Source organism: Ascaphus truei, chromosome 17 (assembly GCF_040206685.1).
Source record: "Ascaphus truei isolate aAscTru1 chromosome 17, aAscTru1.hap1, whole genome shotgun sequence".
Taxonomy (NCBI): Eukaryota; Metazoa; Chordata; class Amphibia; order Anura; family Ascaphidae; genus Ascaphus; species Ascaphus truei.
The window spans coordinates 9,502,629-9,520,293 of NC_134499.1; the positions used below are offsets into that span (position 1 = coordinate 9,502,629).

The 17,665-nt window shown below is 45.5% G+C and overlaps 1 protein-coding gene across 3 annotated transcripts in view; it reads left to right on the forward strand.

Annotated features, from left to right (window-relative positions):
* The first annotated feature begins 13,945 nt into the window (after nucleotides 1–13,945).
* The window catches only part of DDX47 (DEAD-box helicase 47), a 35,725-nt gene continuing 32,005 nt past the window's right edge, over nucleotides 13,946–17,665 (forward strand). The window contains exons 1-2 of one of the 3 annotated variants that reach the window (XM_075573862.1): nucleotides 13,955–14,014; nucleotides 14,045–14,128. In XM_075573862.1, coding sequence (XP_075429977.1) covers nucleotides 13,991–14,014; nucleotides 14,045–14,128 — 108 coding nt within the window. In that variant the 5' untranslated portion in view covers nucleotides 13,955–13,990. Of the gene's footprint in view, nucleotides 14,185–17,665 lie in introns of all 3 variants that reach the window. The other 2 variants (XM_075573861.1, XM_075573863.1) reach the window with 2 other exon arrangements.

Genomic DNA, 17,665 nt, shown 5'->3' on the forward strand with positions numbered 1-17,665 from the left:
AAACACACAGCTCTACGCATACTGTACTGCCCTAAACACACAGCTCTAAGCATACTGTACTGTCTTAAACACACAACCCTACGCATACTGTACTGCCCTAAACACACAGCGCTACGCATACAGTACTGCCCTAAACACACAGCTCTAAGCATACTGTACTGCCCTAAACACACAACCCTACGCATACTGTACTGCCCTAAACACGCAGCTCTACGCATACTGTACTGCCCTAAACACACAGCTCTACGCATACTGTACTGCCCTAAACACACAGCTCTACGCATACAGTACTGCCCTAAACACACAGCTCTAAGCATACTGTACTGCCCTAAACACACAGCTCTAAGCATACTGTACTGCCCTAAACACACAGCTCTAAACATACTGTACTGCCCTAAACACACAGCTCTACGCATACTGTACTGCCCTAAACACACAGCGCTACGCATACTGTACTGCCCTAAACACGCAGCTCTACGCATACAGTACTGCCCTAAACACACAGCGCTACGCATACAGTACTGCCCTAAACACGCAGCTCTAAGCATACTGTACTGCCCTAAACACACAGCTCTACGCATACTGTACTGCCCTAAACACACAGCTCTAAGCATACTGTACTGCCCTAAACACACAGCTCTAAGCATACTGTACTGCCCTAAACACACAGCTCTACGCATACAGTACTGCCCTAAACACACAGCTCTAAGCATACTGTACCGTCCTAAACACACAGCTCTACGCATACTGTACCGCCCTAAACACACAGCTCTACGCATACTGTACTGCCCTAAACACACAGCTCTACGCATACTGTACTGCCCTAAACACACAGCTCTAAGCATACTGTACTGCCCTAAACACACAGCTCTAAGCATACTGTACCGTCCTAAACACACAGCTCTACGCATACTGTACTGCCCTAAACACACAGCTCTAAGCATACTGTACTGCCCTAAACACACAGCTCTAAGCATACTGTACTGCCCATAACACACAGCTCTAAGCATACTGTACCGCCCTAAACACACAGCTCTAAGCATACTGTACCGTCCTAAACACACAGCGCTAAGAATACTGTACCGTCCTAAACACACAGCTCTAAGCATACTGTACTGTCCTAAACACACAGCGCTAAGCATACTGTACCGCCCTAAACACACAGCTCTAAGCATACTGTACTGCCCTAAACACACAGCTCTAACCATACTGTACCGTCCAAAACACACAGCGCTAAGCATACTGTACTTCCCTAAACACACAGCGCTTAGCATACTGTACTGCCCTAAACACACAGCTCTAAGCATACTGTACCGTCCTAAACACACAGCTCTAACCAAACTGTACCGTCCAAAACACACAGCGCTAAGCATACTGTACTTCCCTAAACACACAGCGCTTAGCATACTGTACTGCCCTAAACACACAGCTCTAAGCATACTGTATCGTCCTAAACACACAGCTCTAACCATACTGTACCGTCCAAAACACACAGCGCTAAGCATACTGGACTTCCCTAAACACACAGCTCTAAGCATACTGTACTGCCCTAAACACGCAGCTCTAAGCATACTGTACTGCCCTAAACACACAACTCTACGCATACTGTACTGCCCTAAACACACAGCATACTGTACTGCTTTAAACATACTGTACTGCCCTAAACACACAGCTCTAAACATACTGTACTGCCCTAAACACACAGCTCTACGCATACTGTACTGCCCTAAACACACAACTCTACGCATACTGTACTGCCCTAAACACACAGCTCTAAACATACTGTACTGCCCTAAACACACAGCTCTACGCATACTGTACTGCCCTAAACACACAACTCTACGCATACTGTACTGCCCAAAACACACAGATCTAAGCATACTGTACTGCCCTAAACACACAACCCTACGCATACTGTACTGCCCAAAACACACAGCTCTAAACATACTGCCCTAAACACTGCCTAATGTACTGCCCTAAACACACAGCTGTAAGCATACTGTACTGCCCTAGACACACAGCTCTAAACATACTGTACTGCCCTAAACACGCAGCTCTAAGCATAATGTACTTCCCTAAACACACAGCTCTAAGCATACTGTACTGCCCTAAACACACAGCTGTAAGCATACTGTACTGCCCTAAACACACAGCTCTAAACATACTGTACTGCCCTAAACACGCAGCTCTAAGCATAATGTACTTCCCTAAACACACCGCTGTAAGCATACTGTACTGCCCTAAACACACAGCTCTAAACACACTGTACTGCCCTAAACACACAGCTCTAAACATACTGTACTGCCCTAAACACACAGCTCTAAGCATACTGTACTGTCCTAAACACACAACCCTACGCATACTGTACTGCCCTAAACACACAGCTCTACGCATACAGTACTGCCCTAAACACACAGCTCTAAGCATACTGTACTGCCCTAAACACGCAGCTCTAAGCATACTCTACTGCCCTAAACACACAGCTCTAAGCATACTGTACTGCCCTAGACACACAGCTCTAAACATACTGTACTGCCCTAAACACACAGCTCTAAGCATACTGTACTGCCCTAAACACACAACCCTACGCATACTGTACTGCCCTAAACACACAGATCTAAGCATACTGTACTGCCCTAAACACGCAGCTCTACGCATACTGTACTGCCCTAAACACACAGCTCTACGCATACTGTACTGCCCTAAACACACAGATCTAAGCATACTGTACTGCCCTAAACACACAGCTCTACGCATACTGTACTGCCCTAAACACACAACCCTACGCATACTGTACTGCCCTAAACACACAGATCTAAGCATACTGTACTGCCCTAAACACACAGCTCTAAGCATACTGTACTGTCTTAAACACACAGCTCTACGCATACTGTACTGCCCTAAACACACAGCTCTACGCATACTGTACTGCCCTAAACACACAGCTCTATGCATACTGTACTGCCCTAAACACACAGCTCTAAGCATACTGTACTGCCCTAAACACACAGCTCTACGCATACAGTACTGCCCTAAACACACAGCTCTAAGCATACTGTACTGCCCTAAACACACAGATCTAAGCATACTGTACTTCCCTATACACACAGCTCTAAACATACTGTACTGCCCTAAACACACAGATCTAAGCATACTGTACTGCCCTAAACACACAACCCTACGCATACTGTACTGCCCTAAACACGCAGCTCTAAGCATACTGTACTGCCCTAAACACGCAGCTCTAAACATACTGTACTGCCCTAAACACACAGCGCTAAGCATACTGTACTTCCCTAAACACACAGCGCTAAGCATACTGTACTGCCCTAAACACACAGCTCTAAGCATACTGTACTGCCCTAAACACACAGCTCTAAGCATACTGTACTGCCCTAAACACACAGCTCTAAGCATACTGTACTGCCCTAAACACACAGATCTAAGCATACTGTACTGCCCAAAACACACAGCTCTAAGCATACTGTACCGTCCTAAACACACAGCTCTACGCATACTGTACTGCCCTAAACACACAGCTCTAAGCATACTGTACTGCCCTAAACACGCAGCTCTAAGCATACTCTACTGCCCTAAACACACAGCTCTAAGCATACTGTACTGCCCTAGACACACAGCTCTAAACATACTGTACTGCCCTAAACACACAGCTCTAAGCATACTGTACTGCCCTAAACACACAACCCTACGCATACTGTACTGCCCTAAACACACAGATCTAAGCATACTGTACTGCCCTAAACACGCAGCTCTACGCATACTGTACTGCCCTAAACACACAGCTCTACGCATACTGTACTGCCCTAAACACACAGATCTAAGCATACTGTACTGCCCTAAACACACAGCTCTACGCATACTGTACTGCCCTAAACACACAACCCTACGCATACTGTACTGCCCTAAACACACAGATCTAAGCATACTGTACTGCCCTAAACACACAGCTCTAAGCATACTGTACTGCCCTAAACACACAGCTCTACGCATACTGTACTGCCCTAAACACACAGCTCTACGCATACTGTACTGCCCTAAACACACAGCTCTATGCATACTGTACTGCCCTAAACACACAGCTCTAAGCATACTGTACTGCCCTAAACACACAGCTCTACGCATACAGTACTGCCCTAAACACACAGCTCTAAGCATACTGTACTGCCCTAAACACACAGATCTAAGCATACTGTACTTCCCTATACACACAGCTCTAAACATACTGTACTGCCCTAAACACACAGATCTAAGCATACTGTACTGCCCTAAACACACAACCCTACGCATACTGTACTGCCCTAAACACGCAGCTCTAAGCATACTGTACTGCCCTAAACACGCAGCTCTAAACATACTGTACTGCCCTAAACACACAGCGCTAAGCATACTGTACTTCCCTAAACACACAGCGCTAAGCATACTGTACTGCCCTAAACACACAGCTCTAAGCATACTGTACTGCCCTAAACACACAGCTCTAAGCATACTGTACTGCCCTAAACACACAGCTCTAAGCATACTGTACTGCCCTAAACACACAGATCTAAGCATACTGTACTGCCCAAAACACACAGCTCTAAGCATACTGTACCGTCCTAAACACACAGCTCTACGCATACTGTACTGCCCTAAACACACAGCGCTAAGTATACTGTACTGCCCTAAACACACAGCTCTACGCATACTGTACTGCCCTAAACATACTTCACTAAGCATACTGTACTGCCCTAAAGATACTTCAGTAAGAATACTGTACTGCCCTAAACACACCGCTGTAAGCATACTGTACTGCCCTAAACACACAGCTCTACGCATACTGTACTGCCCTAAACACACAGATCTAAGCATACTGTACTGCCCAAAACACACAGATCTAAGCATACTGTACTTCCCTAAACACACAGCTCTAAACATACTGTACCGTCCTAAACACACAGATCTAAGCATACTGTACTGCCCAAAACACACAGATCTAAGCATACTGTACTGCCCTAGACACACAGCTCTAAACATACGGTACTGCCCTAAACACACAGATCTAAGCATACTGTACTGCCCTAAACACACAGATCTAAGCATACTGTACTTCCCTAAACACACAGCTCTACGCATACTGTACTGCCCTAAACACACAGCTCTACGCATACTTGTGACGATGGGGAGGATTTGGCCCGGGGTTAAAGGGGTTACAACCCCATTTGGCCACCCTCTACTCTCATCAGGGAAGCAAGGGGTTAACTGGACTGAGGTCCAGTAATGTGTTTTTACCTCGCTTCAATATCCAAATGCTTATTCCCCTGTGTAACTGTATTGTGTTATCCTGGTGTTGGCACGCACACATACACTAAGGGTTGATGCGGGAGGGAAGGGGTTAATGTTATTTAGTGATTATAGCCCTTTTTTCCCTTTTCCCGCCTTTTCAGGCTCCATTTTTCAGCCGTCTAACTGGTTATTCCCCTGTAAAAATGTTTCTGGGCCAGTGTCTGCACCACACACACTGGGGCTTAAGGGGTTAATGAGCTACAGTTTAGGAAAATACATTAGGATGCGTGGTATCTTTTCAGAAATATCTGGGCTTCAAAGGGCTTGATTGAAGTTGGGTGTGAAAAAGTACAGATGGGGGTTTTGGTGCACAGTATGTTAATACCTAATTTGCAGGCCAAGGGAATATTGCTGGGAGACAGCTTGGCCAGGAGGTCTGTGGCATTGGGTGTGAAACATAGCACCAGTGACCAAAAGGTAACTGCCCTAATTGTTTATGTTGGAGGCAGGACCCAAGAAACTGAATGTTTTTTAAGTGTGATACTTCACACTTAAATGGAAGCCAAAATCTGCTTCAAAGAGATTTATTGATGGGGGCCAGGGGTGCGGTTACCCAAGGAGAGATCAGAATGAGTGACCTTATTAAATATAAGAATATTATGAGATGTCCCCGGCTGAACATGCTAAAAGTTACATATGTGTAACCGGGGGACTGAGACGCAAATAATGAATACAGACACATGACGTTTAGCCAGTACTAAGAGCCAGATATTAATATCTCTCTTAATTTTAGTATTACACAGTAATATTTAGTCTCATTGGGAGCGTCATGCATGCCGGAATGTATTAATATGTCTCGCGTGCCAGTAAGTAATACTGAACTGAAGTTATGAAGTTATTTAGATAGGAAAAGCAGTTTGTAAACGTCCTTGGGTGGGAGGAGTTTTACTCTGAGGAAAACTGTCAACTTCACCACTGATTTATGAGAGGGGCTGGGTTTAGGTTGTGTTCAATGGGAAATAATGGTATAAGAACCAGGTCAACCTATGGCTATTGTCTTTCATGTCTTTCGTGTCTTGATGATTATGAAGATTGCTGTATGAACTGCCAGTCCAGATATGACTGCTTCATCATTTCCATCTTAAGTAAGTGTCCATATTTTGCCTGTTATTTGTATATCTTGTGTGTTCACCTTTATCAAGGAATAAATTATATTTTATCATATCTAAGTCTCGTCCCAGTTCAACCCAGTTATATATATATTTTTGGTGTGTATTATTAATAGCCTGTCACAAAGCTCCCGTCACAATACTGCCCCACTCGTACTGCTCTAAATATACTGCCCCAATCACACTGCTCTAAATATACTGCCCCAATCACACTGCTCTAAATATCCTGCCCCAATCACACTGCTCTAAATATACTGCCCCAATCACACTGCTCTAAATATACTGCCCCACTCGTACTGCTCTAAATATACTGCCCCAATCACACTGCTCTAAATATACTGCCCCAATCACACTGCTCTAAATATACTGCCCCAATCGCACTGCTCTAAATATACTACCCCAATCACACTGCTCTAAATATACTGCCCCAATCGCACTGCTCTAAATATACTGCCCCAATCGCACTGCTCTAAATATACTGCCCCAATCACACTGCTCTAAATATACTGCTCCAATCGCACTGCTCTAAATATACTACCCCACTCGTACTGCTCTAAATATACTGCCCCTATCACACTGCTCTAAATATACTGCCCCAATCGCACTGTTCTACATATACTGCCCCAATCGTACTGCTCTAAATATACTTCCCCAATCACACTGCTCTAAATATACTGCCCCAATCGCACTGCTCTAAATATACTGCCCCAATCGCACTGCTCTAAATATACTGCCTAAACATACCATGACAGCTGGTTTTCTCTATAATAACGTTACCGGAATTACTCTGTTCTTCATTATTTCGGATGGGTTTCCGGGACACCGGGACGTCATTACCGTGACTTGGGGTCTGCTTATTCCTTGGGCTGCTGAGAAATTAACAGAGAGAGAGAGAGATGTGACTATGGAGTCTTTGTAAAAGGGATGTAGCCTTGAAAGCACAGAAAGCTGTCATTGAGGACCGTTCTACCATCACACCATGTGCATTCTACAGTCACACCATGACCGTTCTACCATCACACCATGTCCATTCTACAGTCCTGCAAAGGTATGTGGGTATGTAGCACACCAAAACAGTGCAAATTAATGCAAAAAACGCGATACTTGCGCACAATGCCGGACGGAGCTCCTGGTTCAAGGATGGCCTATCTGCAGCAATCCAAGTATACATCACACCACATCCATTCTTCAGTCACACCATGACCGTTCTACCATCACACCATGACCCTTCTACCATCACACCATGTCCATTCTACAGTCACACCATGACCGTTCTACCATCACACCATGTCCATTCTACAGTCACACCATGACCCTTCTACCATCACACCATGACCCTTCTACCATCACACCATGTCCATTCTACAGTCACACCATGACCGTTCTACCATCACACCATGTCCATTCTACAGTCACACCATGACCGTGCAACCATCACACCATGTCCATTCTTCACCAACTGGAGACATATGAGAATAGGGTTACCAGCTTTCAAACAAGGGAGAGGGGGAGGTAGGGTCTCTTTGCTTCTACAATCATCATTTTAAAACCTCTTTATGGGGATCCAACAGTGACCCAAGGCAGGGCAAGTATTTTGTAAGCACTGATTTTAAACCCTTTCTGTTCCGGCAGCGAAGTGGTTAATAGTGCCCTCTGTCCTTATGGCTGCTAACGCCAAATGCCTGCATCTCTTTAATCCCACTTCACAAATGCAAGAACAGACACGGATACACAGGCACGCTCATACATTAACACACCCTATGCACACAGGCACACAAAGGCATTGAAACTGTAGCTACAGTAGGTACAATGATATACACAGATTTGCAAATACACATGTACAAATATACACACAGACCCACATATACGCATATACTGTCCTTTTATTTTTTTATTATATGAGTGCTTTGTCCTTCCTCTCTGTCTGTCTCCCTTTCTCTGTCCTACATCTGTTCATCTCCAGTCCACACCAGACGTTCACTAAAACTGAGGCAAATACCCAGAAAGATAAGCAGCCTTCACACTGGGGACCTTCCCAACTTGTTGGGGAAGGTCCCCAGTGTGAAGGCTGTCCTTCTATATTATGGCCAGCTTGAAGCTCTACTTAAAAACAAAGTACATCTACTATCTAGGGCAGAATAGCACTTTAGCTTTTTGCAGAAAGATCAGCCAAAAATACCGTCTCACTGGGGGGTCCCGGTACTCCAAGGTAGATCCAGGCGGAGACAATTCATTGCAGATTTCTTTTCCCAATGCAAGCAACCTTCGATCAAGTTGAGGCATTTTGGGAGTAAATGAGTCAAAGGGACACAAGGGTCATATATCACCTCCCCACGTTTTGGGAAGCATTATGACATCACCTCTCCCCAATAATACTTGAAAACTCATCTCTTGGGTCTCTAAGTTGGGGATATGTGCAGTGCCGGGCTAACTTGCCAGGCATCCCCTCTCATAGTAGCTAGATAGCTGAGGTCAGAGATGATGTCATATTGGTAGATCTGAAGGGTAGGGCCTAGTCTCACTGAGAGCTCCCAGTGAATATGTAACTCTATCCACCTCACACAAGAGAGCATAGAGAGCAAAGTCTCCATCTTTGCAGGTGACACTAAATTGTGTAAGTTAATAGAATCAGAGCAAGATGTAATTTCTCTCCAGAAGAACTTGGAGAAATGGAAACATGGGCAGGTATTTGGCAGATGAGGTTTAATACAGATAAATGTAAGGTTATGCATTTGGGAAGCAAGAATAAACAGACGACTTACAAATTAAATGTGGATAAATTGGGGGAATCCTTGATGGACAAGGATTTAGGAGTGCTTGTAGACAGCAGGCTTAGCAATAGTGCCCAACGTCAAGCAGTAGCTGCAAAGGCAAACAACATCTTATCTTGCATTAAACGGGCAATGGATGGAAGGGAAATAAACATAATTATGCCCCTTTACAAAGCATTAGTAAGACCACACCTTGAATATGGAGTACAATTTTGGGCACCACTCCTTAGAAAAGACATTATGGAACTAGAGAGAGTGCAGAGAAGAGCCACCAAATTAATAAAGGGGATGGACAATCTAATTTATGAGGAGAAGCTAGCTAAATTAGATTTGTTTACATTAGAAAAGAGGCGTCTAAGAGGGGATATGATAACTATATGCAAATATATTCGGGGACAGTACAAGGCGCTTTCAAAAGAACTATTCATCCCAAGGGCAGTACAAAGGACTCGGGGTCATCCCTTAAGGTTGGAGGAAAGGAGCTTTCACCAGAAACAATGGAAAGGTTTCTTTACAGTAAGGGCCGTTACAATGTGGAATTCATTACCCATGGAGACTGTGATGGCAGATACAATAGATTTGTTCAAAAACAGGTTGGACATCTTTTTAGAAAGGAAAGGTATACAGGGATATACCAAATAAGTAAACATTGGATGATATGTCACTGGAGTTTGTGTTTGCCTTCCTCTGGATCAATATACTGTAAGTTGCGGATATAGGATAAAGTATCTGTTGTCTAAATGTAGCATCAGTTGAACTTGATTGGACGCGTCTTTTTTCATCCTCATCTACTATGTAACACAACATCCTATGCATCTCTTCGCATGTATCTCTGGCCTGAGTTACTGAAACAAGTCAACCTCACTGATTTCTGATTAAATCTCCCTGGTTATTAACATCAGCAGTCTTATAGACGTCAGTAGATGTCAGCTAGTAGCATTTTTGGCCAAGAAGAGGGGTAGCCAACTCCAGTCCTCAAGGGCCACCACCGGGTCTGTTTTTCAGGATATCCCTGCTGCAGCACAGGTGGCTGTCATTGCTGAGCCACTGACTAAGCCACCTGTGCGGAAGCAGGAATATCCTTAACCTGACCTGTTGGTGGCCCTTGAGGACTGGAGTTTGCCGCCCTTGGCCTAGAACAACCACATCTCACTGATTCCAGTTCTTGGAGGTTGACTAAGTTTTTTTTCTCAAACTTTCAATAAAAACACAAACGCTTTGTGATTTAGACCCTCCAACTTTAGGTAAATTAACATAGATACATGTTAGCTCCTCTGTCAATTTGAGATACAGAAGTTTACTATCAAATTAGCAGCTCCATAACACGTGCAATATATTAAATATCAAAATCATTTTACCAATAAAGCAATTGTCTTTGTATATACTAATAGATACATAAAATAGAAGTGGTATTAACATCCCTATAACACGCTGATCATTTAGACAACCAGTTATGGATCTTCAACTGCTGTTATTAGCTGGAGGTTCTCGGCTTCAGGAGAGAGTGTCAGTGGGGGGCTGCATGGCTCTCTCACATCTGGTTTGTCCTGGTACAGAAGTGGTCTTTGTAGAAAAGTATCAAAAGGATTTGTTGATGGCAGATCGACGTTTCACTCGGCTCTTGCGGGCTTTCCTCAAGCGGATCTACCATCAATAAATCTTTCTGATACTTTTCTACAAAGACCATTTGAGTGACAACTTTATTCTCTTGGACGGTCGGTGGGATCAACTTTGCGGGAACACGTTTGCTGACCACCGGTGGCAATTATCATGTTTACGTGAGTGCACCACGCTACTGAATTGTCCTGGTACAGGCCATGAATAAGTGGACCTGCTAAACAGGTAGCGTTGGACGGTGGGCCATAGATATTTTCTCATGTGGTGAAGGCAGGATACGCCATTTTCGAAAATGTTGCCCCAAAATGTGTAATACTGTATATGGAAACTGTACACAATAATATATCCGTATTTTCTCATTAAGGGTTGAGGCGCACCCGTCTTCGATTTGTGACGTAAGGCACAAGTGCATTGAGGTGTATTAATAATCACACTGATCAACAATATCCCTGCATATTTACCACAAAGTCTTAGCACGAGAAAAGAGATTAGGTGAAGATGGTAAAAACACACCCAACGCTTTTGGTTACCACGGAGACAATACGCGTTTAAAAATATCATTTACAAATTCTCATCTTACAAATTGGAGTACGGAAATCTTGTTTGAAATTGCGCTGGTGGTTAAATGAAATACCAACCTGCCCTTTCTCCACCTGCGCCAAAAAAATAGTTTGCAATTTTTTTTTTTTACACACAGGTGTGACTGGCATTTACTATTAGACACTTCGATTGTAAGCTCTACGGGTCAGCAACGCTTTTTCCTAGTGTTACTTTCATATCCGAAGCGCTTATTCCCACAGTGATATATTATTATGTCCCGTGTGTTACTGTGAAGCGTAGAGTTGCCAGGTGTCCAGGATTGAACCGGACTGTATTTGGACATTGTCAAGTAACAAATTAGAGGTAATACTGAACATGTATGTGTATACTGTCCGGTATTACCTCTCTGGACATGTATGTGTAATACCGGTGTTATGTCTCTGGGCCTGTATGTGTTTACCGGTATTGCCTCTCTGGGCGTGCATGCGTATACAGATATTACCTCTCTGGGCGTATATGTGTATACCGGTATTACCTCTCTGGACATGTACATGTATACCGACCGATATTACCTCTCTGGGCGTGTATGTGTATACCGACCGATATTACCTCTCTGGGCGTGTATGTGTATACCGGTATTACCTCTCTGGGCGTGTATGTGTATACCGGTATTACCTCTCTGGGCATGTATGTGTATACCGGTATTACCTCTCTGGGGGTGTATGTGTATACCGGTATTACCTCTCTGGGCGTGTATGTGTATACCGGTATTACCTCTCTGGACGTGTATGTGTATACCGGTATTACCTCTCTGGGCGTGTATGTGTATACCGGTGTTACCTCTCTGGGCGTGTATGTGTATACCGGTGTTACCTCTCTGGGCGTGTATGTGTATACCGGTGTTACCTCTCTGGGCGTGTATGTGTATAACGGTGTTACCTCTCTGGGCGTGTATGTGTATACCGGTATTACCTCTCTGGGCGTGTATGTGTATAGTGGTATTACCTCTCTGGGCGTGTATGTGTATACCGGTGTTACCTCCCTGGGCGTGTATGTGTATACCGGTATTACCTCTTTGGGCGTGTATGTGTATACCGGTATTACCTCTCTGGGCGTGTATGTGTATATCGGTATTACCACTCTGGGCGTGTGTGTGTGTATACTGGTATTACCTCTTTGGGCGTGTATGTGTATTACCGGTATTACCTCTCTGGGCGTGTATGTGTATACCGGTATTACCTCTCTGGGTGTGTATGTGTATACCGATATTACCCCTCTGGGCGTGTATGTGTATACCGGTATTACCTCTCTGGGCGTGTATGTGTATAGCGGTATTACCTCTCTGGGCGTGTATGTGTATACTGATATTACCTCTCTGGGTTTGTATTGTATACCGGTATTACCTCTCTGGGCGTGTATGTGTATACCGGTATTACCTCTCTGGGCGTGTATGTGTATATCGGTATTACCACTCTGGGTGTGTATGTGTATACCGATATTACCTCTCTGGGCGTGTATGTGTATACCGGTATTACCTCTCTGGGCGTGTATGTGTATACCGGTATTACCTCTCTGGGCGGGTATGTGTATACCGGTATTACCTCTCTGGGCGTGTATGTGTATACCGGTGTTACCTCTCTGGGCGTGTATGTGTATACCGGTGTTACCTCTCTGGGCGTGTATGTGTATAGCGGTATTACCTCTCTGGGCGTGTATGTGTATACCGGTATTACCTCTCTGGACGTGTATGTGTATACCGGTATTACCTCTCTGGGCGTGTATGCGTATACCGGTATTACCTCTCTGGACATAGTGACCTGACCGGCTTGGGTGGCCACAGGATTTCCCCGAGCAGGGCTGTTGCTAGGGAGCTGTGCAGCTTCCTCCATCCTGATTGGAGACTGCTGGGTAATGCATCCAATGTGGGGCCAAAGAGAGGAGGAAACAGCACGGAGCGAGAGCATGCATGCTCCTTGAACTCGTCGCTCCTTTCACCATTTGTGTCCGGTATCTTTGGAGAAGCCACCCGGAGACCCTAGTGAAGCGCTATGTGCCTTGATGACGCTATATAACGGAAGATGTACATACACACACTGCTTTGTCTCTAACTGCGCAAAGTAAACACCCCACGCAGGATGAGCGGCATTTAGTAGTTCTTGGCCATAAAAAAAATGACGTAAATCGACTTTTTTTTTTTGCGACTTCAAAGTGTTAAACTCCATTGAATTGTATGGGGGAATTTCTATGGGAACGCATGAAACCCAATTCCTCTCAGTACGAGTGAGAGGGCTGTGCAGGCGGCACTGTGTGAAGCGGTGCTGCTGTTATTTCATGTCATTAGTTACTGAATGAAGGTTCAATAGGAATCACACTGGACTCCAACGCCCGCCCTGCCAGGGAGGGTTTGTAATGTTCGTGTTTATCAATAAAGCTTTGAAGAAGCGCGCACACAAGAACTACATCTCCCTGCATGCCTTGCGACAGAGCGCGCTGCACTTCCGAGCTCTGTGCTTGCGCCTCAGCGGCTGCCAACAGCAACGGGCTCTCCCGGGACTACACTTCCCGTCCTGCCTTTCGCGTGACGTCACTGAAGCGAGGCATCCTTCCAACATGGCGGCGCTTATGGAGGAGCATGATGATGATGTCGCAGTGGAGGAGCATGGGGATGATGCTGCAGTGGAGGAGCATGGTGGTGATGATGCTGCAGTAGTGGAGGAGGACGAGGTGAAGAAAACCTTCCGTGACCTGGTGAGGATCGGTAACGGGTGAGGGGAGGATCGGGGCCGTGGGACCGGCTTGCAGAGGTAGGCCCTGCAGGTGGAGCAGCAGTGTAGTTACTCTCCGTGTAACCAGCTCGTGTGCTGTACACAGTGTGCTGTACACTCTGCTCATCACCTAGTTATCCATTGTGTATTTGTCAAGTGCGGCCTCTAGTATTGGTCACTGGTAATACACCCTCGTTTTTGCCCCACAGTGTTTTTGCTTCATACATATACACACTATTTTGTACGTGTATGGCCAGGTGCCCATCTCGCTGTCTGCGTCATGTGCACCACTAGGTGCCCATCTCGCTGTCTGCACGCCACACGCGTGCGCTACTATGACCATCTCGCTGTCTGTGCACCACACGCCACTAGGTGCACATCTCGCTGTCTGCGCGTCACAAGCGTGCCCCACTAGATGCCCATCTCACTGTCTGCGCACCACACGCGGACGCCACTAGGTGCACATCTCGCTGTCTGCACGTCACAAGCGTGCCCCACTAGATGCCCATCTCGCTGTCGGCATCACGGGGCCACCCCTTGGGGTACATCACACGGGCACGTCATGGTGACTGCGTTACATGTGTGCCGGCACCCCTAGGGGTACATCATGCCACCTGCATCACGTGGGTACCACTAGGGGTACATTGCTCTGTTTGTTATGCCAGGGACCGTTATGATGCACCAGGTACGTGCTGAAAACGTAATCATTCCTTAGGGTCAGATCGGTCCGACTGTTTCAATTCCATTTCTGCCGCCACAATCGTGATCACTCCTGGGTGAATTCCTCTACAGGAAGTGACAGCAGTTTAAGAGTTGGAGGATTTTTTGCAAAGCGGATGGAGCAGCTTATTTGCTTGACCTCAGGAAGAGAGAACTCTTGAAAGCTCGTCTTATAATATTGATGGTTGGTCAAAAAAAAAAAGGTTTCACCTAATGCTGACTCATTAACTCTGCTTTTTACACATTCTCTCTGGCTGAAACATCCCCAGATCTTGTGCTCCTCAGTCAGTGACATTACAAAGTAGTTCTACGATGCCTAAATAAGGCAGCAGAGCCATTTCGAGATCTTTATTCTGACGCTCACCTTGGGACCAGTAAAACCCTTTGTTTTTGTATATCCCCAGTGTAGATCCCAAATTATAATGTATGTATGTTACCGCCTCATGGTGCCACAGTGTTGCCTGTTTTTAATTAATAATTGTTCTTGTATAGAACTGCTAGTTTTACTTTGCGCTTTATAGAGACATTTTTGCAGACACAGTCCCTGCCCCATAGAGCTTACAATCTGTTTTTGTTGCCTGAGGCACAGGGAGATAAAGTGACTTCCCCAAGGAGCTGACCCTGCTTCAGACTCAGTGCCAGTCAGTGTCTTTACTCACTGAGGCGCTCCTTCTCTGTACCACTATTGAGCAATAAATATATCCTATAGCTAACCATGCCGCATTCTATGCCTGCCTTCACCAGGTTTGGTGATGACAATTGCGAATACTGTACGGGATATATGTGCTTTGATGTTACGGTTGGGGTCAGAGGAGTCAGACAGCTAGCGGTGGGTACTCGTAATAAATGCTGTATAACCACTAAAATGTCTATGGGTAGTATAGATAAATGTGGGTAGTCTGCCTTAGTGAGTCCCATAATGCATGTCTTATAAGTGGTGGACCCTTGTGTGTGTGACTGGCACAGCAAGCTGTGTATTGTGAGAATCGTGCTGGAGTGTACGCTGCCATGTTAGACTTATAAGAGAAGATATAAGTAAGAACGTGTGTTATACACAGGGAGGTAACTGCCATATGCCCAGCCGGTATATGATGGGAGTATAGCAGTACTAAGCGTTACCAACAAGTCTGTGCAAGTATTATTCGAAAAGTAGAGTCCTGTGCCAGGATGTAACAGTAATGTTACTTACTACCAGTATGTCCATTGAGATTTGTTTTTTTAATTATATATATAATTAGTTATTCAAGTGTATCCATGACCTGTTTACAGGATGGTAGAGAGGGGTCTATTTTTATTTTAAAGGGAAATGCTTCTTTAAAAGTAGATGTAAGAAGCTGTCCAAATTAGATGTGTAATCGGCTTCCTACTTTAAAGCAACAATCCTGCCTTTCTTTCTTTCTTTTTACATAGGCATGAAGCAGGGGGTCTCCATAACTGAACCGCAGTCATTTCAGCTCCGGGGATGCCCTGCTTCCCGAGATACTGACCTCCGGAGGGTGTGCCGGTAACCGCTTCGGCCACGCTGTGTGTGGGCAACATACCGGCTTAAATGCCCCATGTCACACGGGCCAATAGGAAGCCGTGACGTCACCCCCTGCGACTTCCTATGGGACCGTGTGACCAGGACCCTTTAAACCAGCGGATCTGCTACCGGCACCCCCTATGGAGGTCTGTATCTCGGGGGAACGGACCCCCCCCCCCCCCCCGGGCTGAAATGAACGAGGCTCAGCCCCCCCTCCCCCCCCGGGCTGAAATGAACGAGGGTCCGTTCCCCGAGATACAGACCTCCATAGGGGGTGCCGGTAGCAGATCCGCTGGTTTAAAGGGTCCTGGTCACACGGTCCCATAGGAAGTCGCAGGGGATGACGTCACGGCTTCCTATTGGCCCGTGTGACATGGGGCATTTAAGCCGGTATGTTGCCCACACACAGCGTGGCCGAAGCGGTTACCGGCACACCCTCCGGAGGTCAGTATCTCGGGAAGCAGGGCATCCCCGGAGCTGAAATGACCGCGGTTCAGTTATGGAGACCCCCTGCTTCATGCCTATGTAAAAAGAAAGAAAGGCAGGATTGCTGCTTTAAAGTAGGAAGCCGATTACACAGCTAATTTGGACAGCTTCTTACATCTACTTTTAAAGAAGCATTTCCCTTTAAAATAAAAATAGACCCCTCTCTACCATCCTGTAAACACCTGTTTCCCCCTTCTTCCCACCTATTAAACCAACATGTTCTGCTCCTTTTAATCATCCGTAAAGGAACTGTCTCACTTATTTGTATGTTGTGAAATGAATTTGAGCAGGTCCACCGCTTCAGTTTATCGGTCTGACACTGATGGTGGTACCGGAACGACTTTGCACACAGTGAAGGCTTGCTGTGCTTGGCAAACCGTTCTCACCAAAAGCATTAGATAAAGTTTGAGGGTGTTTACAAACTTTATTTACTAGCAGAGTTAACACTACACAGCACTTGTAGTTGTACAATGAAATATTTATTTATTTTAAATTAATCTGCTTAATTTAACCACTGAACCACCTTAATCCTTTGCATGTCGCAGTCCTGTGTTTGGGTTGTTACTGGTGATGTGATGTGAAGACTCATTCCATGTAAATCGCGCTGAGCATGTTCTCCCATAGCAAACAGGCAAGATTCCTGTAACGTAGCTAGTGCATCATTGGGTCCCTGACGTGCCAGACCTCATGACTTGGAAGCTACATCATGGCACACCCAAAGGGTTAAACCTGTCACTGTCCTTGGTTCACTTCCGTCCTTGGCAGAACTTCCCCTTTAATGGGACATCATAA